The sequence below is a fragment of the Hemitrygon akajei genome, chromosome 9 (genome assembly GCF_048418815.1).
Source record: "Hemitrygon akajei chromosome 9, sHemAka1.3, whole genome shotgun sequence".
In the NCBI taxonomy this organism is placed as follows: domain Eukaryota; kingdom Metazoa; phylum Chordata; class Chondrichthyes; order Myliobatiformes; family Dasyatidae; genus Hemitrygon; species Hemitrygon akajei.
In genome coordinates, this window is record NC_133132.1 from 72,726,730 (window position 1) to 72,752,657 (window position 25,928).

At 41.6% G+C, this 25,928-nt stretch overlaps 1 protein-coding gene across 2 annotated transcripts in view; it reads left to right on the forward strand.

Moving 5' to 3' along the window:
* Positions 1-25,928, forward strand: part of ahi1 (Abelson helper integration site 1) — a 182,793-nt gene that overhangs the window by 71,487 nt on the left and 85,378 nt on the right. For both annotated transcript variants that reach the window (XM_073056315.1, XM_073056316.1), the window contains 3 exons: positions 2,082-2,287; positions 7,532-7,583; positions 8,675-8,751. In XM_073056315.1, coding sequence (XP_072912416.1) covers positions 2,082-2,287; positions 7,532-7,583; positions 8,675-8,751 — 335 coding nt within the window. The remainder of the gene's footprint in view (positions 1-2,081; positions 2,288-7,531; positions 7,584-8,674; positions 8,752-25,928) is intronic.

The window sequence follows — 25,928 nt, forward strand, 5'->3', positions numbered from 1 at the left end:
ATTCTCCATTAATGATCACTGGCTCCATATGAGGCCTAGATCTCCTAAAGTCCACCACCATCTCCTTGGTCTTGGTGATATTGAGACGCAGGTAGTTTGAGTTGCACCATATCACAAAGTATACCAGTCACCTTTAAAAATATGCCCTCTTGTATTGGCCATTACCACCCTGGGAAAAGGCACTGCTGTCCACTCTGTCTATGCTTCTTATCATCTTGTACACCTCCATCAATTTACCCCTTGTACTCTCATAAGACATTCTCTAATCCAAGCAGCATCCTGGTAATTCTCCTCTGCATCCTCTCAGGTTTTCTAATAGTGAAGTGACCAGGTGACCACATGGGTGCTCTGGTTTCCTCATACATTCCAAAGACATACGGGTTAATACGTTAATTAGCCTCATGGATGTAATTGTGTGGCATTGGCTCATTGGACCTGTTACAGTGTTATATTTCTAAATAAAAAATGTAGTTAAAATGTTAAATGGAAGTATTGAACACAATGCTCTAACTGAGGTCTCACCGGGGTATTACAGAGCTGCAGTATTACTTTATGACTCTTGAAGTCAATCCCAACTACTGAAGGCCAATACACCATACACCACCTTAAACACCCTGTCAACTGTGTGGCAACTTTGAGGAATTTATGGACATAGGTCCCAAGATTCCTCTGTTTCTAAAATCTTGTCATTTACCTTGTACTCGGCTTTCAAGTTCAACCTTCACACTTTTCCGGGTTGAACTCTATCTGCCACTTCTGAGCCCAGTTCCACACCCTAATGTGCCATTTTAACCTACAGAACTGTGCAAAAGTCTTAGGCACATGTATATAGCTAGGGTGCCTAAGATTTTTGCACAGTATGTAACGTGAAGTGGAGAGTGACTTAGTAAATCTGGCAAAGGATGTCGGGAGTGTAGGACAGGTGGCAGAGAAGGAGTGCCAGAGGCAGGGGGGAGGGAATGGCCCAGGTGCAGACACACATATCTCTGAGACACAGGCAAGGTAATTGGACTTCAAACAATTGGTTTGTTGATCATTACAGGATGACTCTGATGCTTTCCACTTCCTCCCTGTCCCTTCCACTTTTCCCATCCATGATTCCTCTCTCACTGGCCCCTTCCCACTTTCAGTCCATAACAGAGATCCAGATCAGAATCACATTTATTATCACTCACACTTCATGAAATTTGTTTTTTTTTTTGCGGCAACAGTACAGTGTAATACATAAAATACCCATGCCATACATATGTGCCTAAGGCTTTTTCACAGTACTGTATGACAGCCTTCTACACCCTCCTCAACTCTACCAACCTCTGTGTCACCTGTAAACTTACTAACCCTCCTTTCCACCTTCTCATCTAAATCATTTATAAAAATCACAAATTGCAGAGGTCCCAGAACAGATCCTTACAGAGAACCCTCAGTCACAGAACTCCAGGCAGAGTATGCTCTAACTGCCTTCTATGGGCAAGTAATTTCTGTATCCATGCAGCCAGGTTTTCCTGAATACAATACCTACTGACTTTCTGAATGAGTCTTCCATGGGGAACCTTGTCAAACGTGTTACTAAGATCCATATGGGCTATATCACTGCTCTACCTTCATCAATTTGATTTTGTCACTTCCTGAAACAAGTTAGCCAGGCTTGAGGCACAACCTGCCCCTCACAAAGCCATGCTCGTCTCCATTAGTTTGCCCACTACTGATGCCAGTCAGTCGGTTGTTTCCACGTACAAAGCTTGAGTGCAATGTGACCAGTAACATATCTGTCTGTTGATTAAATCTGCTCGTTAAAGAAATGAAATTTAAAAACACTTTATTGGCTGTACATATTTCGCAGCTCTAACCTTCTATGCTACTTTTCAAAACAGGGAACTTGTAAAAACTATTATTGTATTCCATTCAAATTGTTTTGGTAGTAGTGGCAAATGGCATTTGCATTATTGTTTTAATGGTTGTTATTTCATACCTATATATTAAATATAGATCTTTCCTTTACAATTATTGATACAATGTAACACTAATGTTTAAAGCACCATATAGTATGGTGGTTGTATGTAATTCTTAATTTGTTTTTCTAGTTGCTCAGATGGAAGCTGAAAATATGAAAAATGTCAGTAGAGCAAATTTAAAATCTACAACTACATGTACACCAAAAGGACCCAAGATTCTTAGCAGCAGTTTTGATGGTGGGACTTCATATGATGCCTCTCTTTCTTCATTTAGTCATATATCCAGGATGTCCATGAAAATGCAAAAAGTCAGGGAAAGACTGGATTCTGTTTTGGTATGTACTATTCATTGATTTAGTTGCTTATCAGTAACTATCAAGGTATAATTTTCACAGCTCTTCTTTATAAAGAAAACATATGCTTAAAAAATGGACAAAGAGTGTTGGTCCTTCTTAAATTTCAGTACTATCTGTCAGTATACTAAGTGTTTTTATTTTACATCAGACTCATAACTGAGTGAAAGCCTTAGATCAAGTCAAATTGGTAGTAGGGTAACAATGTGGTCGCAGTTAAAGGAAGATTTCAGTTTCTGGAGACCAGATGTGGGGAAAGGTGATTTCAACCAAGAGATGCAGAATTGATATGATCGCCATGTGCATTGAGTCACAGAGCACTACAACACAGAAACAGGCTTTTTGACTCTTCTAGTCTGTGCCAAACTATTATTATGGCTAATACTATTGATCTGCACCTGGATCATAGCCATCCGTTCCCCTCCCATCCATGTACTTATCCAGATTTCTCTTAAATGTTGAAATTGAACCTGCATCCACCACTTCCACCAGCAGTTCATTCCACAATCTGACGACCCTCTGAGTTAAGCTTCACCTTAGTAGCCTAAACATGTTCAAAAATCCATCTCAACTAATGCTGCTACCTTTTGGATTTAACGTTGTGCATACCTTATGATTTAAAAAAGACACAAAATTTAAGTTTAAAAATGAATAATTTCACATATTAAACAAGTGTATGGCATCTTTAAATTGACATTGCAACCGTCTATTGGTGAGTAAACTGCTTTAAAGGTATTGCAATGTTGTAAGGTCAGAACTGCAATTAATGTGCAAGATTTTAAATAAGCAATTTTTCCTGCTTTATTGACGTAGAACCATAGAACATTACAGCACAGAAACAGGCCTTTTAGCCCTTCTTGGCTGTGCCAAACTATTTTTCTGCCTAGTCCCACTGACCTGCACTTGGCCTATATCCCTCCATACACCTCTCATCCATGTACCTGTCCAAGTTTTTCTTAAATGTTAAAAGTGAGCCCGCATTCACCACTTCATCTGGCAGCTCATTCCACACTCCCACCACTCTCTGTGTGAAGAAGCCCCCTCTAATGTTCCCTTTAAACTTTTCCCCCTTCACCCTTCTTAACCCATGTCCTCTGGTTTTATTCTCCCCGAGCCTCAGTGGAAAAAGCCTGCTTGCATTCACTCTATCTATACCCATCATAATTTTATGTACCTCTATCAAGTCTCCCCTCATTCTTCTACGCTCCAGGGAAATGTTTGTAGACAAGTCAGCCACTCAGTTCCAATGAGCATATAAATTTGGCATATATTAAATGCAGGAGGAAAATGAGCAATAAAAACCGGGAATGGAGGAATTTAATGTGAATTTGGATGAAATGCTCTACTTTAGTAGCGGAAGGGACATTGTGTTGAAAGTTTCTAGTTTTGATGAAAGCATGTGGTGAAGATTTGGTTGTACTAGTAAAACAAAGAATGAGGAATCTTGAAAGAAAATTAATAAATATCCCCATAGAATAAATTTTGTGTAAAAATGTGCAAACTAATTAGAAAATGAGTAGCAGAAAGAAGGTTTAACAGAAGTGAAACCAACTAAAACTTGTTTAAGATCAGATCTGAAGGAAAACATCAACATTTTACAAATACAAATAAGAGACTGAGAGGCCACAGTGCAGCATTGAGGAATTGTGATCATAAGTGGTTGATAGTGCTTGTAAAATAGCTTTGATAACCAGTGTTTGAAGGCTTATCAGCAAGCAAATTTACATTGTAATTGATTGAGTGTGTGTGACATTGGGTATATTTAAGGCAGAGGTTGATAGATTCTTGATTAGTCAGGGCATTAAGGGATAGATGTGTAGAGAAGGTATCAGATTAGGGATGATAGCGAAATGGATCAGGCATGATGAAATGGCAGAGCAAAGTCAATCGGCAAAATGGCCCAATTCTGCTTCTGTATCTTATGGTCTGAAAACACTTAAAGTATAAGTCACATAAGAGTCCATTCTCCATTCATTCCACATCCTTTTGTTTTGGTGAGATTTAAATTCATGTTTAATTCAAAATTTTTGCTATACAGTCCCATTTAAAATAAATGGAATTTCAGATACTTTTTTCTGGTCTGACTTGGCACATGTTCTGAATAGTGAGTTCAACAAGTCTAAACTTTACATGAAGTCCAACAATGGAACAAACTGACAAGTTCTCAGCCCTCAATCTGTTAGTAAGGAACTTGCAAGGAAGTCACAGACTTTCAGTTTTAGACACCAAATGAGTCAGTTCAAGTTGGAACTGCAGGGAAAAGTCAACATAAATAGACCTTTAAACTTTTTGCATGCACAGTGTTATAAGAATTCCAGACCACAGCTTAAAAATGATTATTCAGTTAATGGGATTGTTTTATAAATGGAATAAGCAAGAATGATCATGGATAAGTATTCATATAAAACTCATTTAAAAGATTTAAATAAAAATATCAGGAAGTTGGGTATTATGAAAAGTGTAATTATTGCAAAATATGAGTACAAGAGTGATTTAGAATTCGATGTGTGTTTTAGGTTTTCATTTTTACTGTGCTAAATTAGAACCAGTGTGTTCTTCAGCTGTTTAATTATTTCACCAGAAGCACTGTTATGTAGTAAGCAGAATTGTTTAGTTATTCAAGACCAACATTATTACTGAAAAGAAGGCCATCTATATTTTTAATAGTATTTGCTGTTTTTGAAGCTCATGAAAGACAGGTGTTCCCAATTTGTGAAGTCTTTGCCCAGGTGCATTCACCCTGTGGGTGGAAGCAAGGGAATCCAGCCAAGATGAACTACTTTCCATAAAAAAAATACATTACATTTTCAATGGAAGCAGTTGTTAAGAAGACTTTAGGGGCAACAAGATGGTGAATTACCGTGTGCTGATGCTATTAACGGAAATATCTGTGGATGGTGCACCTGTTTTGTGTGTGGAGGTGAGGGGGTGTCAATTGACAGGGATCATTAAGGTTTATTCAACCCAATGCAGTCTTGGAATATTGTCACATCGAGAAAATTGAGTACCTATGATAGTTAGAAATTTATATTTAGATTACAATTGTTTTAATGTGCAAATTGTAATACATTTATTATACTCTTTTAAAAAATGGAGATTTAGAATGTTGCTTTGAAAATTTTAACTCCTTTGTGCATCCAATATTTTAAATTTATAATTTTGTTTAGCACTTACGGCTAGCATGGCATATAAAGTACAATGTAGATTTCTCTTTCAATCAATCATTTTTGCCCCTTCTCTCAGGAACTTGGCCAAAAAATTGTAACTTTGTTGACCAGCAGTAATAAATGATTTTGTCCCATTTATTGGATTTCAGTTTCACTGTGTTTGCTTTCCATCACAGGAATGCTATATTTCAACCTCAATTCATTTGTTTATCTTAGTCCCTCTGCTGATGAAGGCATTTATGCCTCATGTCTTTGCACTAATAAACGCCTTACTCATTCAGTTGCCATTCAGTCTTTCAAATGATATCAGTTGTGTAAGGTCTGCTGAGTGCATTTTTGAGTTTGGGCATTCTCCACCCAGAGTACATGCAATTACTTTGATTTCAGCACACCTCCCTCCAAATGGGTGTTCAGCATGGAAGGGTTCTGCTGTTTAAGTACAGTGAGAATATTCCCTTGGCCTATTTGGACTTAGGACGTGACATCCTGGAGTCCAGGCTAAACTTTACAAACTGCTCCAGAGAAAGACATATAGATTATTGAGGGAAGTAGAAGTTGGCTGACAGTTCCGAACATAGTTATCAAACTGTTCCTTGTTTTCACGATCAACTTGTCTTGCATCCCCTGATTTAACTGAAAACATGGCAGTTTTATAGCATTGCAACACAGTTTCTTGATTTGTACAAATATCAACATCATTTTCTTGTTCCATAATTCTTGCATTTAAATGTGCTCATTTCCTGTTCCCTGACTTGCTTTTGTGTATTTACTTTTGTGAATATACAGAACAAAATTTTTGAAATTACTTTTATGGGACTGTTTTCTTGCTGTTTGTTTATATACAATGGATTCTGGTTAATTGGGGCACATTGAGACCGGTACATTTTTGGCCCAATTAAGTTCTGTCCAATTAGCCAAAGTTTCATGAAATAGTTTTTTTAAAAAAAGACAAACTGTGTTTCACTGAGTAAGAAATTGTGTATTTAAATGAAATGCACAACAAATTGGAACACTACCAATTTTACTACAGTACTGTAAAACTGTATATTAGTTCCAAATGGTTAGCGACAGAAAAAGTCATGCAGTATATGTTGAAGTGTTCTTTTGATTGACTGTAAATTAACAAAATCAGTGTAGACACCTAGTGTAGATAATGGATTGTATTCATTACCTTCCTGCATGAAGTAGTGCCAAAAATCACTGCTTTTTAATTCAGCATCGGTCAGCCTAAATGAATAACATAACATAAAGTATATGCAACTAATGCTGTTTAAAAATTGATCTTTCGAAGTACTTCTAACAGACACAAAATGTACACGACTGACACTAGTTAGAAGCTGTTACAGTCTCCAAATCTTCATTTTCATTGTAACTTTCAAAATGATTGTTGATACCTTCAAATTATTCATAATTCCTCACTTGCTGAAATAGTGATATAGTTTCATTTTCATTCCTGGCCTATTCTTCCATCACTAGGCCTGAATGCTTGAAACCGCAGTGAGCAGAACAGTTCTGAATTGTCTTACTCGCCAAGTATCAGTGACTGAAATCAATGCTTTTTGAACACAAATATGTGCAACTGACATTAGTTAGAATCTGTTCAGCAGAAATCTGCACAGTTAAATGACATAGTATCCCAAATAAACGAAGGAGGTCTTGGCTTTTTCTCAATTAGTTTTTTTTTCCTTTATGAGTTGTCCAAAATTAGTAGCTGCCCCAATAGATTGATCGTCCAAATAACTAGACCCCACTGTGTAGGTTTTCTTCCTAATTCAGTAATATTTGAGGCACAGGTTTTATAGTATATTTTTTTCCAATCCAGGAAGTGTATTATTTCATTGTAATATACTTTGTAGAGATAATATTTACCTACTTTGGTAATTTCATGATAAAATGTTGAGATAATTGTATAAAACTGGTAAAGAAAACTGAACAGCCTCCTTTTCTTAATGTGTGACAAGCTCAAACTAGGTGCAGCACTGTCAAGGATAACAAATAAATATGTTTGCTTAATGTTAAATTGTTCAAAATATTGATATCTGAACCTCATTTATTGTAGGACTCAGTACAACAAAGTACCTCAGAAATGGACCACTATCTAGTTCAACAAGGTATGTATGTGTTCAAGTGCAGGCACTAACTTGTTATTTATTGCCTGCATTTCCAGTTTTATTTCAGCCTTTTGGTTTTTGTCATAGCTTTCCTTAGTTATTAGATTCCAGTGACATTATATTTCTATTGGAACTAAAGTACCAGTTTGTTTGACAGTGGGACTGGACAAGTGTGTGGAGATATGCAATCAATCTTTTGTGTCTGTTTAACAGAAGTAAACATTCAAAGAGTCATGGAGCATTGCAGTGATAAAATTATTGGACTGGTGACAAGCCTCAAATAACAACCGAGGGACCCCAGTTCAAACCCACAGTAATTATAATAATGATTTGATAATCTAATAAGCTGTAGCACAAGGAATCAAGTGTTAGCAATAGCAGCCATATTCTCAGTGGATTGCTTTGAAAACCAACCTGGTCATTCAAAAGAGCATATCTGCTATCCTTGCATAGATTGGCCTATGTGCAATTTCATATCTGTAACAATAGAGATGATACTCTGATGTCCTCCCAATTTACATGCCAGCCTCTTGGCCCAGGGGTATGGCATGCCATTTGGGAAGGCAGAATGATGTTTTGCCAGTGATGCCCACATTCTGAAAAAATGAACAAATAAAGCTATATAAAGCTAATAAGAGCATAGCTTATTTGATATAAATGAAGTCCAGAGGGAAGAAATTGGTTCAGAAAAGTTTTTATATTTTGTTGGAAAATGATTGAATGAAGCTAATTATTTTAAAAATTAATTTTAGAAGAAAAATAAAGGAGTTAGTTATTAAGAAGAAGGCAACAAATTGGTAAAAGGAAATTGGTATTCAGAAAAATTATTCGAAGTTTTAAATTTAAAATTGTTTGTTCTGCAGTAATGAATAATGATTATAAAAGCCAAATATCAACATGGTTCGTTTGAGCTGTGCCCCATCTCTGTTATGATTTGTATATAACTGACTTTAATTATTATGATGTTTTAATAGAAAGTTGCTATGTATTGCACTTTGTTACATGTTGATCTAAGTTTACATTTGCAAAAAGTTCCAAAATACATTTATGTTCAGCTTTGATAGAATTAAGTTTCTATTTTTATCCACTAGATTTGGCTCCCATGATGTCCTTGGATATGAAGCAGGATTCCAATTTTAGTTCAACAGGGAATACCTATCTCAATAGTGTAAGTACTGATGACACTTATTGCCAAGATGTTAAAATACTACACTTTTAATAGAAAATACCTCACAATAAAATCAACTTGTACTTCTCATTTTGCATCAGGCTAGGTGGAGATATTTCTTAAGATTTTGTATTTGTTTTTTTATAAGGTATGATAATTTTTGAATTAATGCTTTTCAAGTATCAACAGCTTATGCAATAGCATTCAGTTAATTTTTAACTCTATCCAGTATACCTTTAAATCCACAACATAAAATATCATATCCATGAATTGATAGTTTAGGCATTAATGGGAGAAGGAAGCTTTGTGAATCACATCATCCTCAAAAATGGCAAAGATCAGCAGGGCCACCATCTTGAATTAGGATTGCTACTGTAAACGGTTCTTGGCCTCATCCTGAGGTTCCTATCAACATATACGGAAGTCTTCAGACAATTCAATTCACTCCATATTACTTCAAAAAACAGCCCTGATCACATTCTAGTAATAGTGCTGAGGACTAGAGCTGCAGAATTTTATGTCTAACTCTGGTACAGAAGTAAAACTGGAAAATTGCTCACACATGTCCTTTGTCCAAAGAAGAACTGATCAAACCACTTTGTTTATTTCATTTAAGTGATAAAAGGAATGATCAAATCATTCTAGCACAACCACTTCACCCAGATTTCATTATCGATTTGAAGTTCAACCATGAAGGGATCTGAAATTCAAAACTAAATTTAGACATTGGTGCAGCAATTCAAATAAAATTAGTAGCAAGGTAAGGAAGTTAATCTGAAGCCAGTGGAGATTGTGAGAAAATACTGTAATGGTTATTCATACTTGCTAAAAAGACAGTTGTACTTTTTAGTATAACATATCTTTTTTACTGTACCTATAAAAAGTATTCACCCCCTCCACCAGGAAGTTTTCATGTTTTATTGTTTTACAACATTGAATCACAGTAGATTTAATTTGGCTTTTTTGACACCTATCAAAAGAAAAAGACTCCTTGGTGTCAAAGTGAAAACAAAGTGATCTAAATTAATTACAAATATAAAACACAAAATAATTAATTGCATAAGTATTTATCCCTTTTTAAAATGACACATCAAATCATCACTGGTGCAGCCAATTGGTTTTGGAAGTCAGGTGAATGGCAATCTGTTTTTGGAGACCTGTGTGCATTCAAGGTGTTTCAATTGATTGTACTAAAAATACATCTGTATCTGGAAGGCAAAACTGCCAGTGAGTCAGTATCCTGGCAAAAACTACGCCATAAAGACAAAAGAACACTCCAAGCAACTCCACAAAAAGGTTATTGAAAAGCACAAGTCAGGAGATACACTGAAATTTCCAAGTCATTGGATATCTCTTTGAGTAAGGTTAAGTCAATCATCAAGAAATGGAAAGAATATGGTACAGCTGTTAATCTGCTTAGACCAGGCTGTCCTCAAAAACTGAGTGACTGTGTAAGAAGGTGACTGGTGAGGGAGGCCATCAAAAGACCTATGACAACTCTGGAGGAGTTACAGGCTTCAGTGGCTGAGATGGGAGAGACTACGAATACAACAACTGTTGCCTGGGTGTTTCGCTAGTTGCAGCTTTACAGGAGAGTACCAAAGAGAAAGCCACTATTGGAAAAAAAAAGTCTCATGAAATCTTGGCTAGAGTTTGCCAGAAGGCATGAAGGAGACTCTGAAATCAGCTGGAAGAAGGTTCTATGGTCTGATGAAACCAAAATTGAGCTTTTTGGCAATCAGACTGGATGCTATGTTTGGCATAAGCCAAACACCGCACATCATCAAAAACACACCATCCCTACCATGTTAGTGGCTGCATCATGCTGTGGGAACGTTTCTTTGCAGCAGGCCCTGGAAGGCTTGTGAAGGTAGAGTGCAAAATGGATGCAACAAAATACAAGGAATCCTGGAGGAAAATCTGATGCAGCCTGCAAGAGAACTGCAACTTGGGAGAAGGTCTGTTTTCCAGCAAGACAAATAGCCCCAAGCATAAAGCCAAAACTACACAGGAATGGCTTAAAAACAGTTAATATCCTGGAGTGGCCAAATCAGAGTACAGAGCTCAATCCAATTGAGAATTTGTAGCTGGATTTGAAAAGGGTTGTTTACTTACAATCCCCATGCAATCTGATAGAACTTGAGTAGTTTTGTAAAGAAGAATGGGGAAAAATTGCAATGTCCCGATGTGCAAAGCTGTTAGAGGCCTATCCACAAAGACTCAAGGCTGTAATTCCTGCCAAAGGGGATCTACCTGAAATAAAGGTGAAATATACCCTTGGTCTGTTTGGTAGGAGAGGGAGTGAGAGCGGAAGTGCAGGATGTACATGTGGTCAAAAAAAGTTCATGACATATGTGAGTGATAGGCCTGATTCTGATATGGGTCTCTATTATGGACAGACTGGGAAGTGGGCAGAGAGAGGGGAAGAGAGTGGGAAGTGCTAGAGAGACATAAACCAATTGTTTGCAATCAATTACTTGGCCTCCTGTCTCAGAATTGGGTGTGTCTGCATCCGTGCCACCTCCCGCCCTGGCACTCTTTCTCTGCTATTGGTCCCTAACCCCTCCCATGGCAGTCCACCCTCACCATTCCCAACAGCCTTTGCTCCTGCTAGATTTACAAACTCACTTTCTGCTCCATGTTGACAAATACAGTATTGTACAAAGGTTTAGACATCCTAGCTATAAATATGTGCCTAAGACTTTTGCACAATATTATAGCAGCAAGAATAGGCCACCCCATCCTTCAAGGCTACAACACCATACAAGATGATGTTGACTGATCTCATCCTCGATGGCTCTTTCATGCCATTCCTCGTAGCCTGAAATTTCCTGATCTTTCAGAAATATTATTCAACTACAATTTAAATAATGCCAATTATTCAGCCTACATTATACCAGAGACTCACCGTCCTTTTGAGAAGAAATTCCTATGCAATTCAGTTTTAAATGACCATCTCTTGTAAATATGTATCCTTGCTTGTGGCTCTTCCAGCAGTGGTAATATCTTTGCATTTACCTTTTCATTCCTCCTTTCAATGCAAACGTTCCTCATTCCTCCAAATTCTACAGGATATACGCAGATCCAGCTCATTCAGCTACTTACAGTGCTCTTATTCCATTGCCTAGTGAATCTCTTTTTGACTGCATTTGATAGAATGGAAGAACATAGATAAAGGAATAAAGTCTTTATAAGAAGCTGGGTAGAGGAACTTTATTTGAAATATGAGATTCTGTGTACTTGTAATGGATAGTCAGCATGGCTTTGTGTGTGTAAAATGGTGCCTTACAAATTTGCTCTGAGGTTTTGGAAGAAGTATCCAAGAGGATTGACCAGGGCAGGGTGATAAACATTGTCTGAATGGACCTTGGCAAGGGCTTTTGATAAGGTCCTGCATGGTAGATTGGTCTAGAACTTTAGGTAACATGGGATCTTGAGTGAAGCTTAGTGGAAGGTTCAGAGGGTAGTACTGACTCAAATTGAAGGCCTGTGCTCAGTGGTGTGCCACTGGGAATGGTCCACTGCAATTTGTATTTATATTAATGATTTAGATGACAATGTTGTTAACATGGTTAGTAAGTTGGCAGACGACAGCAAAATTGGTGGTGGTGTGAACAGGGAAGAAGCCTATTTAAAGTTACAACAGGATCTGGATGAAATGGGGAAGTGTGCCAAGGAACAGCAGGTGGAATTTAATTCAGACAATGCAAGGTGTTGCACTTTGGTCGAATAAACCTGAGCAGGACTTGCACAGTAAATGGGAGGGGCCTGGAAAGTGTTACAAACATAGAACAGTACAGCACATTAGAGGCCCTTTGACCCATGATGTTATACCAACCTTTTAATCTTCCTGCAAGATCAATATAATGCTTCCCTCCTGCATAGCCCTTTCATCCATGTGCCTATCTAAGAGTCTTGTAAATGTCCCTAATAAATTTGCCTCTACCACCACACCTGGCAGTGAATTCTGTGTACCCACAATTCTGTTATAAAACCTACCTCTGACATACCCCTGTACTTTCCTCCAATCAGTTTAAAATTATGTTGCGGTGACCCACTTTCCAGTGCACTCGAACCGGCTCACAAAATGGCACGCGCCGGCAGAGAGGCCGGCCCCAAAAAGGGCACCAGGCCTTCTTCACCAACAAGGGGAAAAGCCTGCTCGCGGGAAGGGACTGTGAATATGTGTCCCTTACAGCATTCCCGCCCGGGGAGGGCGGAAACGGGAAGGCTTAAAAGCGAGGCCGCGAAGTTTGAATATATCTTTTACGCAACTGCAATTCACCGTCTGCGTGTCGTTATTCCAGCGCTGTGTGTAGCACACCGCTACAATTGGTGACCCCGACAGCCCAAACAATATTTGGACCGAAGATGAACGACGCCGCATCTGTTCATGCAGTTTCGTTAAAACTGCCAAGATTCTGGACGCTGCAATCTCACCTATGGTTCCAACAAGGAGAAGCCCAATTCCACATTCGGCAGATAACCTCGGATTCCACACGTTACTACTACGTGGTGAGCTCCCTCGACCAGGAGACAGCCGCCCAGGTTGAGGAGTTCATACAGTCACCCCCAGAGGATGGCAAATACACAGCATTCAAAGCCCTGCTCATAAGGACTTTTGGACTTTCATGGCGCGAGCGAGCTGCCTGCTTACTGCACCTGGATGGTTTGGGAGACAGGCCACCATCGGCATTAATGAAAGAGATGATGGCCCTGGCTGAAGGACACAAGCCCTGCCTCATGTTTGAGCAGGCGTTCCTAGAGCAGCTGCCCGAGGACATATGCCTGCTGCTGTCCGACGCAGATTTCAGCGACCCCCGGAAGGTGGCGACCCAGGCAGATGTGCTGTGGAAAGCCAAGAAGGAGAGTGGGGCGTCCGTCGCACAGATCACCAAGCCACGCGCCCAACAGCAGACCAGACCAGGCGTGGCAGCAGAGCCCACAAAACCCAGAGGCAGGAGTGTGGAGGCCAACGAACAATGGTGCTTCTACCACCAGAGGTGGGGCACAGAAGCCCGCCGCTGTAGCCTGCCCTGCAACTTCCTGGGAAACGCCAGAGCCAGCCGCCGCTGATGGCTACGGCGGCTGGCCATCAGGATAACCTCCTGTATGTCTGGGACAAGCGGTCGGGACGCCGCTTTTTGGTCAACACTGGAGCCGAGATCAGTGTCTTACCTCCGACGAGTTACAACACCCGCAACAGAGCACCGGGTCCCACCCTGAGGGCTGCAAATGGCAGCACAATATGGACCTATAGCACCTGTGCGGTGCGGCTACAGTTCAGCTCTAGCCGGTTCACGTGGGACTTCACACTGGCCGCCGTGGCCCAACCACTCCTGGGGGCGGATTTTTTATGAGCTCACAGCCTGCTGGTCGACCTGCAAGGGAAGAGACTAGTCCACGCCAAGACTTTTCAAACATTCTCCTTGGGTGAAGCCAAGTTGCCAGCCCCACACCTGGACTCCATCACGCTGTCTGACAATGAATTCACCTGAGTCCTGGCGGACTTCCCATCAGTTCTGGCACCACAGTTCATGGCAGCCATGCCCAGACACAGAGTACAGCACCATATCCTGACCCGGGGACCACCCCTCCATGCCTGTGCTTGAAAGCTTCCACTGGACAAGCTCCGACTGGCAAACAAGGAGTTCAAGAGGATGGAGGAATTGGGGATCATATGGCGGTCTGACAGCCCATGGGCCTCCCCCCTGCACATGATGCCCAAAGCAACAGGGGGCTGGGGACCATGCGGCGACTACTGCAGACTGAATGAGGCTACAACACCGGACTGCTACCCTGTGCTGTACATTCAGGACTTTGCAGCAAACCTGCACGGCGCAAGGATCTTTTCCAAAGTAGACCTCGTCCGGGGATGCCATCAAATCCCGATGCATCCGGATGACATCCCCAAAACAGCTCTCATCACTCCGATTGGCCTTTAAGAATTCCTCCGAATGCCGTTTGGCCTAAAGAATGCCGCACAGATGTTCCAGCGGCTCATGGACGTGGTGGGACGTGACCTGAACTTTGCATTCATCTATTTGGACGACATCCTCATAGCCAGCAGTTGTCGTCAGGAGCATCTGTTCCACCTCCGTCAACTCTATGCCCGACTGAGTGAATACGGCCTAACAATCAACCCAGCCAAATGCCAGTTCGGACTCGACACAATCGACTTCCTGGGCCACAGGATTACCACAGACGGGGCAACCCCTCTGCCCGCCAAGGCAGATGCGGTCAGCCACTTCCCCCGACTCAACACACTCAAAGGCCTGCAGGAATTCGTGGGAATGGTGAATTTCTACCACCGCTTCCTCCCTTCAGCTGCCCGAATCATGCGCCCCCGTTCACCCTGATGTCAGGTCTGGGCAAGGACATTACCTGGGACAAAGAGGCCGCAGCCGCTTTCATTAAAACCAAAGAAGCCTTGGCAAACGCCGCAGTGCTAGTGCGCCCCAGAACAGACGTCCCTACCACCCTCACAGTGAACGCATCCAACACGGCAGTCAGTGGAGTGCTGGAACAACTCATTGAGGGTCGCGGGCAACCCCTGACATTCTTCAGCAAACACCTATGACCACCCAAACTCAAATACAGTGCTTTCGACCAGGAGCTGTTGGCACTATACCTGGCAATCTGGCATTTCAGGTACTTCTTGGAAGGTAGGCCCTTCACCGCATTAACGGACCACAAACTGCTTTCCTTTGTGTTCACGACGGCGTCCGATCCCTGGTCGTCCCGCCAGCAGCGACAGCTGTCCTACATCTCCGAATACACGACGGACATCCGGCATGTCTCAGGAAAGGACAACGTTGTGGCAGATGCACCATCCAGACCTACCATCCACGCTGTGTCCCAGGGGGTGGACTATGCAGCGCTGGCGGAGGCGCAGCAGGCAGACGATGAGATCCCTAGTTACAGAACTGCACTGTCCGGTTTGCAGGTCCAAGACTTCCCCATAGGCCTAGGTGAGAGGACCCTACTGTGTGACGTAGCTACCAGCCAACCTAGCCCCATCGTCCCGGCAGCCTGGCAGCAGCGAGTTTTCAACTCCATTCACAACTTAGCGCACCCCTCCATCAGGACAACCGTCCGGATGGCCTCCAACAGGTTCGTTTGGCACGAACTCCACAAGCAGGTCAGGGAATGGGCCAAAACGTGCATGCAGTGCCAAACAGCCAAGGTGCAGTGGCACACCAAAGCCTTGCCGCAGCAGTTCCACCCCACCCGCCAGCATTTCGACCGCATTCATGTGGGTATCGTGAGGCCCCTGCCAGTGTCACGAGGAGCGCGGCACCTCCTAACTATCGTAGACCGGTTCACAAGATGGCCAGAGGCAGTCCCGCTCACCGACACCACCTCCGAATGCTGTGCCCGAGCACTGATTGCAACCTGGGTATCTCGCTTTGGTGTACCGGCCCACTTTACCTCCGACAGAGGTGCCCAGTTCACCTCCAGCCTGTGGTCAGCTATGACCAGCCTTTTGGGAACACAGCTACACCACACAACTGCCTACCACCCACAATCGAACGGACTAGTGGAGCGTTTCCACCGTCACCTGAAGTTGGCTCTCATGGCTCGCCTGAAAGGGCCTAACTGGGTGGACGAGCTTTCCTGGGTCCTGCTTGGAATCCGCACGGCGCCCAAAGAGGATCTGCACGCCTCGTTGGCCGAGTTGGTGTACGGCGCACCCCTGGTCATCCCAGGAGAGTTCATACCAGCCCCAAGGGAGCAAGAGGAAGAACCCGCTGCAGTCCTGGGCAGACTATGTGAGAGGCTTGGTAACCTGGCCCCCATACCCACTTCACAGCATGGACAGAGCCTGACCTGCGAACCCAAAGACCTGCAGCACTGTAAGTTTGTTTTTGTACAACGGGGTGGACATCGGGCACCGCTTCAGCGGCCCTATGAGGGGCTGTTTAAGGTGATCAGGAACAACGGGTCCACGTTCGTGCTGGACATTGGGGGGAAAGAGGAGGTTTTCACAGTGGACCGACTCAAACTGGCCCACGTGGACTTGGCGCAGCTGGTCAGGGCTCAGGCACCGTGGCGCAGAGGCAGACCTCCCAAACAGAGGCCGACTCAGACTGTGGACATTGGGGGTGTATCGCCGGGTCTGTGGGGGGGGGGGGGGGTTTATGTGGTGACCCACTTTCCAGCGCACTCGAACCGGCTCACAAAATGGCGCGCGCCAGCAGAGAGGCCGGCCCCAAAAAGGGCACCAGGCCTTCTTCACCAGCAAGGGGAAAAGCCTGCGTGTGGGAAGGAACTGTGAATATGTGCCCCCTATAGCATTCCCGCCCGGGGAGGGCGGAAACGGGAAGGTTTAAAAGCGAGGCCGCGAAGTTTGAATATATCTTTTACACAACTGCAACTCACCGTCTGCGTGTCGTTATTCCAGCGCTGTGTGTAGCACACCGCTACAATGTCCTCTTTTATTAGCTATTTCCATCCTGGGGAAAAAGCACCAGCTATCCACTCTCAATGCTTCTTGCCATCTTATTGCCCTCCTGTCAAGTCACTTCTCACCCTCCTTCGCTCCAAAGAGAAAAGCTCTGCAGATCATTCACTGTACAAGCCATTCAGCCCACTCTGTTCATACCTGTTATCAAGCACCCACTTACACTATGCCAATTCTGATTCACATTCCCATCAACTCCCCCAGATTCTATTGCCCACCAACACAATAGGGTCTGGTTAGTTACCAAGGCTAATTAACCCTCAAACTGCATACTTTTGGAGGGTTGGAGGAAACCAGAGCACCTGCAGGAACCTTATGCAGATATAGAGAGAATGCACTAACTTCACTCACTCAAGCAATACACACGGTCAGACTTGAATCTAGGTCATTGCACTGTGAGCCAGCAGCTCCACTGGCTGTGCCACTATGCCATTTGGTTTCTAGATACGTATTGCCTAGAATGATGTACATGAAATTCTGTCCTTAATAGCTTATGAACAATAATTTAAACATGATTTGAATAAGATGGAAAGGGAACAGCCCTAAGGCAGTAGATGTCAACTGTAAGATGACTAGTAGTAAAAGAGTGCTCTGATAACAGGTAAAGAATGACAGAAAATTTGAATTGCAAGTTTATGCAAATTAAAATGTGCTTATGAAGTTCAAAAGTGTGGAACTGGCATGATGAGGCCCAGACATGAACTGCATTCTTTTTTTTTTTTGAAAAATAGTAATCTTATTTAATTCTGTCAGACTTTGAACTATTTTGTTCCAATATGGAAATTTTTTTTCTCTGGACCCTGTTCATTTACATTATTTGCATTTGATAAATAAGAAATGCAAAGTATTCTGTATAGAACTTGGCACCTATTCCTATTAAACATTTGTTCCTTTTATCTAATATAGAGAAAATGCATTTATACTGTTGAACAATTCAGGACTTGTCTTGAATATACTGTAGTTTTGCTGTTGTGGCCAACTTTAGGTAGTGATATGCACACATGAAAATATCCAATGTCAGTGTCTGCACTACACAAATAGAATTTTATTTCTAAAAAGTAATAACTCATTTTTCTGTATGATTTGCTTCATTTTATTTAATTAATCCCAAGAAGAATTTACATATAAAATTTAATGTTTAGAAGGAAGTAATTAAGTACATGGAAAATAAAATGCTATTTTCTAATACAATTTTCTTCTCTTTTAAGAAACATTTATAAAATCCATTTTTCCAAAAAACAAGATGAAAGTTGTTGAGAGCTTGCTTACGCGTTATTTTATATACTAAAGCACTTTTAAGAAAAGGTGACACAAAGTTGTTTTTGACTACCTAGAGCTGCACAAATGCCATGCAGTGCATATTACTTGAAAATCTGATCTGTTGCATTGGCTAAATACGTGATTTTGAATAAAGGAAATATTAACAACAGGGTAGATTGTGTGAGGTGTGCCATTATCATCCCTCTCATCTTTCTTGTAGAAACAGTGCTCAAACCCACAATCCTCTCTTCTTTCAAATCTTTGAACTTGTGGCCCACACTGAAAATTTCTAAATTTCTTCTCTTTGACTGCATTTTTTCATCTCTGCCACAGTACTGAAAATGCTGTGTAATCTCTAATACCATCCAATATGATTTGAGGCCATAATTCATCTCTCTTTGGCCTCCTTGATTTTGTTACAGCATTTCACACAGTTGAAACATTCCATTCCTCTTTGCCTCTCCATTGTTGTCCACCTGAATGGTGGAAATGCTGTTCATTTTGACCCCTTCCAGTACACTGGTGTTAGTGCATCTATTCTTCCAGCTGATCTTCAAAATCTTTCAGAAGGTTTGTTGGTGGTATTATTCCAGGGCTTTCAGGTGTCTGCTGAAGATGATCCATGATTGAGACCCATATGGTAATATAGGAAGCATGACTGCTCCATAGACCAAAAGGTACACCTGTATACCTGCTCGTTAATGTAGTTAATTAATCAGCTAATATTGTAGCAACAACTTAATGCACAAAAGCCTTTAGACATGGTAGAGGTTTAATTGTTGTTTAGACCAAACATCGGAATGGGGAGAAATCTGATCTAGGTGACTGTGACTGTGGAATGATTGTTGGTGCCAGATGGAGTGGTTCGAGTTTCTCAGAAACTGCTGATCTCCTGGGATTTTCATGCACAACAGTCTCTAGAGTTTATAGTGAAAGGTGCAAAAAAACATGAAACATCCAGTGAGTGGCAGCTCTGTGGGCAAAAATGCCTAGTTAATGAAAGAAGTCAGAGGAGTATGGCCAGACTGATTCAAGGCAATGGTAACTCAAGTAACCATGTATTACAACATGGTGTGTAGAAGAGCATCTCTGAACACACAACATATCAAACCCTGAAATAGGTGGGCTACAGCAGAAGACCACGAATTTAAGCTCAGTAGCCACTTTATTATGTTCAAGAGATACCTAATAAAGTGGCCACTGAGTGTAATAACACCCAACTTGTGCAGCCCCTTTCAGAGAACTATGGCCTTTAACCCCAAGATCTTTCAGGACATTAGTACTGTCCCTTACAATATCATTACTGTTAAGAGTCCTACAATTAACTGTGTACTGTTCCTTTCCATTTGAACTCCCGAAGTCCAACACTTCACATTTGTTTCGGTTAAGCACCATCTGCCATTTTTCTGCCTATATCTACAGTTGGTCTATATCCCACTGTACCTTTGATAATCCTCTACACTATCCACAGTGCCATCAATCTTGTCATTTGCAAACTTACTAACCAACCCAACCCAACCATATTTTCATCAGTCATTTGTATAAATAAAAGTAGCAAAGATCCTAGTAGAGTTCCTTGTTGAACAAAGCATGGACCTCCAGTCTGAATAAGACCCATCAGCCACTGTCCTCTGGCTAGGATTAGCAGATTTTTGTGTATATTGTCTTTACTTCAGAAGGTGAGAGTGCAGTTGTACTAACTTGCCACAGGGACAGCAAACAGTCTTCTGAGTAGTAGATGCAACTTGGTGTCTCCGATTACTAAAAAAACAGAATGGACAAACAAATCCTTGGCAGAATATATTCTGAACATTGAAAGAAATGTATTACCAATTACGATATTCTTTCGTCAGGGCTCTCATTAATATTACAGTTCCATTCAATTTGAATGTCATCTTTAATTTTATACTTGCTGGACAAGTTGTTTAACCAGGTGAAATCATTTTACCAGTCTTGCACTTGTCCTATTTATACTGTGCAATAGTGCAGAGAAAAACAAGACTATGCTTATAGATCTGTTACTCATATCTCTTATAAATAACAGGCATTGAACAATATTGCCTTTTGGTTGAATATTTTTTGAAGCCAGGATTTTTCTCATAACTGCTAAAAGGAGGAACATCTTTTTGTGCAGTGCCAAGGTCTGTGGTTAGTGATAATAAATTGGTCAGTCTATAAATGTAAGTCATCACATAAAAACTGGGAAGTAGTATGCAATCTTGGATGTTGCAAGAGATCCAGATAATGAGAAACGCCAGACTTGAACGGTGTGGGGGCAACAAGGGCAGAATAAAGGGTAGTTTTTAGACATAGTAGTTGGCCTTTTTTGTACTGTAGAGGCCAATGATTAGAAACATAGTAACATCATTTGAGTCTCAGGAAATTATTTCTTTGTTATGGTAACTATAACCTCACTAATTTTTTTTTAAAAACCAGTTTGGTTCACTAATGTCCCTCAATGAAGAAAACATGTTTTCTTTTACTAGTCTGGGCCACGTGCAACTTCAGACCCACCAAGTGGTCAACCTGGTCCTGTAAAGATTACCATTCAGAACAATTAACTTTGTTTCTCTTTCCACAGATGTTTACTGATCTACTGCTTTTAATCGTAGCAGTATTACATTTAGTTCAATTTCAAATTTTAAAAGTAGCTTTCTTTGTTATTTGAAAGATGATGTAGCTACATAGAAACACACAAATACAAATATATTTTTAATGGAGTTAATGGTTGTAATGTGTTGTAATTTTCTTTTAATCAAATTTTCACTTGGAACATCCATCCCATAGCATAGCAGAAGATCACATGAAAACTATTTCAGGCAGTGAGTACTGTCCGTAGGTTTTTCCGTATTTGATGTGAAGTATATTTTAACTGAGTGTGCAAATCTTGGATAATTTGTACTTAATCAATGATATGCTACTTGTTGTTCAGATATCTTTTCTCTTACATGTATTAAATTGGGTGAAACCCAGATAAGAAATGGAATCAGTCTCAAGCCATACTCAGGTAAAAGGGGTACCTTGGAGCAATTCACACTAAGTGAATGCATAAAATTCTGCCCACTAAGCACTCAGAAAGCATTCCTAGGAATAACAGCACAAAATCAATGTACAAATAGAGCCTTTAATAATTCTATACAGAAATACATTCTGTCAGCAATGCTGTGCCACAGATTCATACACCATGGCTCAATGTAGGGAGGCTGCCTTTAAGGGATAGTGTTAGCCAAACTGTTTAGCACTGAAATGTGCAGATCAGGGCAGTATCCTGGCCATCCTTACACTTTATCAGGATTAAGTGCATGTGCCGTTGTTACATGTATCTTAACAATCGATCGATATCTAATTGGAATGTAAGACTAATCTTGCTATCAACAGTACCCAATTTGCATGTCATCTATAACCTTGCTAATGATATCTCCTCCATATCCAAATCATTCCCAGCACATCAGTGGTTAGCAGCAGAGACAGCAGGGGCACGTTAGGTTCCCAGCAGATAATGTGCAGCCTAAGCAGTTGTCTTTTCTTAAGGTGCAGTGAGAAACATTTATTAATTTAGCGATACAGCTCTTCTGGCCCTTAGAGTGACACTGCCCCAGGAACCCCCAAGAAATCCAATTAACCCTAACCCAATCACAGGACAATTTGAAATGACCAATTAACCTACCGGTATGTCTTTGGGCTGTGGGAGGAAACCAGAGCACACAGGCAAAACCCATGCATTCCACAGGGAGCACGTACAGATTCCTTACAGACGGCACCAGAATTGAACTCCAAACTCCGGAACGCCCCGAGCTGTAATAACGTCAGGTTAACAGCTGTGCTACTGTGGCACCCATAGTATGGCTGTGGATTAGAGGACTAAGAGCACCATGAAAGGTCAGCAATCTGTGAGATAGTGCTAGGCAGGGTATACGTTAATACTGTTGTGCAAAGGAAAACCGCAATGTCATGCTTTCTTGATTAAATGGAGGGGGAGGGGGGAATCAAGAAAGAAAAAACTCGAGAGGTTCTGCAGATGCTGAAAATCCAGAGCAACACACAAAATGCTGGGGAACTCAGCAGGTTAAGCAGCATCAATGGAACTGAATAAGCAGTCAACATTTCAGGCTGTAACACGTCATCAGGACTGGAAAGGAAGAGGGAAGGCCCCAGAATAAAAAGGTGGGGGAGAGGAAGGAGGACAAGCTAGGAGTTGCTAGGTGAAGCCAGGTCAGTGGGAAAGATAAAGGGCTGGAAGAGAAGGGATATAATAGGAGAGAAGAAATATTACCAGAAGGAGAAATCGACGTACATGGCATCAGGTTTAGGGGCTACCAAGACAGAAAATGAGGTGTTGCTTCTCCACCCTGAGAGTGGTCTCATCATGGCAGAAGAGGAAGCAATGGACTGACATGTTATAGAAATATAGAAAATAGGTGCAGGAGTAGGCCATTCGGCCCTTCGAGCCTGCACCGCCATTCAGTATGATCATGGCTGATCATCCAACTCAGAACACTGTACCTGCTTTCTCTCCATACCCCCTGATCCCTTTAGCCACAAGGGCCAAATCTAACTTCCTTTTAAATATAGCCAATGAACCAGCCTCAACTGTTTCCTGTGGCAGAGAATTCCACAGATTCACCACTCTCTGTGTGAAGAAGTTTTTCCTCATCTCGGTCCTAAAAGGCTTCCCCTTTATCCTTAAGCTGTGACCCCTTGTTCTGGACTTCCCCAACATCAGAAACAATCTTCCTGCATCTAGCCTGTCCAATCCCTTTAGAATTTTATATGTTTCAATAAGATCCCCCCTCAATCTTCTAAATTCCAGTGAGTATAAGCCTAGTCAATCCACTCTTTCTTCATATGAAAGTCCTGCCATCCCAGGAATCAATCTGGTGAACCTTCTCTGTACTTCCTCTATGTCAAGAATGTCTTTCCTCAGATTAGGGGACCAAAACTGCACGCAATATTCTAGGTGCGGTCTCACCAAGGCCTTGTACAACTGCAGTAGAACCTCCCTGCTCCTGTACTCAAATCCTTTTGCTATGAATGCCAACATACCATTTGCCTTTTTCACCGCCTGCTGTACCTGAATGCCCACCTTCAATGACTGATGTACAATGACACCCAGGTCTCATTGCATCTCCCCTTTTCCTAATCGGCCACCATTCAGATAATAATCTGTTTTCCTGTTCTTGCAAACAAAGTGGATAACCTCACATTTATCCACATTAAATTGCATCTGCCATGAATTTGCCCACTCACCTAACCTATCCAAGTCACCCTGCATCCTCTTAGCATCCTCCTCACAGCTAACACCGCCGCCCAGCTGCGTGTCATCCACAAACTTGGAGATGCTGCATTTAATTCCCTCATCTAAATCATTAATATATATTGTAAACAACTGGGGTCCCAGCACTGAGCCTTGCGGTACCCCACTAGTCACTGCCTGCCATTTTGAAAAGGTCCCGTTTACTCCCACTCTTTGCTTCCTGTCTGTCAACCAATTCTCTATCCACATCAGTCCCATACCCCCAATACCGTGTGCTTTAAGTTTGCACACTAATCTCCTGTGTGGGGCCATGTCAAAAGCCTTTTGAAAATCTAAATATACCACATCCACTGGCTCTCCCCTATCCACTCTACTAGTTACATCTTCAAAAAATTCTATAAGATTCGTCAGACATGATTTTCCTTTCACAAATCCATGCTGACTTTGTCCGATGATTTCACCTCTTTCCAAATGTGCTGTTATCCCATCTTTGATAACTGACTCTAGCATTTTCCCCACCGCCGATGTCAGACTAACTGGTCTATAATTCCCCGGTTTCTCTCTCCCTCCTTTTTTAAAAAGTGGGGTTACATTAGCCACCCTCCAATCCTCAGGAACTAATCCAGAATCTAAGGAGTTTTGAAAAATTATCACTAATGCATCCAGTATTTCTTGGGCTACTTCCTTAAGCACTCTGGGATGCAGACCATCTGGCCCTGGGGATTTATCTGCCTTTAATCCCTTCAATTTACCTAACACCACTTCCCTACTAACATGTATTTCCCTCAGTTCCTCCATCTCACTAGACCCTCGGTCCCTTACTATTCCCGGAAGATTATTTATGTCCTCCTTAGTGAAAACAGAACCAAAGTAGTTATTCAATTGGTCTGCCATGTCTTTGTTCCCTATGATCAATTCACCTGTTTCTGACTGTAAGGGACCTACATTTGTCTTGACCAATCTTTTTCTTTTCACGTATCTATAAAAGCTTTTACAGTCAATGTTCCCTGCCAGCTTTCTCTCATAATCTTTTTTCCCTTTCCTAATTAAGCCCTTTGTCCTCCTCTGCTGGTCTCTGAATTTCTCCCAGTCCTCAAGTGTGCTGCTTTTTTTTGCTAATTTATATGTTTCTTCTTTGGACTTGATACTATCCCTAATTTCCCTTGTTAGTCACGGGTTTATTCTTTTGCCAAACTGGGATGAACAATTGTTGTAGTTCATCCATGCGATCTTTAAATACTTGCCATTGCATATCCACCGTCAACCCTTTAAGTATCATTTGCCAGTCTATTTTAGCTAATTCACATCTCATACCTTCAAAGTTACCCTTCTTTAAGTTCAGAACCTTTGTTTCTGAATTAACTATGTCACTCTCCATCTTAATGAAGAATTCCACCATATTATGGTCACTCTTACCCAAGGGGCCTTGCACGACAAGATTGCTAACTAACCCTTCCTCATTGCTCAATACCCAATCTAGAATGGCTTGCTCTCTAGTTGGTTCCTCGACATGTTGGTTCAGAAAACCATCCCGCATACATTCCAAGAAATCCTCTTCCTCAGCACCCTTACCAATTTGGTTCACCCAATCTATATGTAGATTGAAGTCACCCATTATAACTACTGTCCCTTTATTGCACACATTTCTAATTTCCTGTTTAATGCCATCCGCAACCTCACTACTGCTGTTAGGTGGCCTGTACACAACTCCCACCAGCGTTTTCTGCCCCTTAATGTTATGCAGCTCTACCCATATCGATGCCACATCCTCCAGGCTAATGTCCTTCCTTTCTATTGCATTAATCTCCTCTCTAACCAGCAATGCTTCCCCACCTCCTTTTCTTTCCTGTCTATCCCTCCTGAATATTGAATATCCCTGGATGTTGAGCTCCCATCCTTGGTCACCCTGGAGCCAGGTCTCTGTGATCCCAACTATATCATATTCATTAATAACTATCTGCACATTCAATTCATCCACCTTGTTACGAATGCTCCTCACATTGACACACAAAGCCTTCAGGCTTGTTTTTACAACACTCTTAGCCCTTATACAATTATGTTGAAAAGTGGCCCTTTTTGCTTTTTGCCCTGGATTTGCCTGCCTGCCACTTTTACTTTTCACCTTACTACTTTTTGCTTCTACCCTCATTTTACACCCCTCTGTCTCTCTGCACTTGTTCCCATCCCCCTGCCACATTA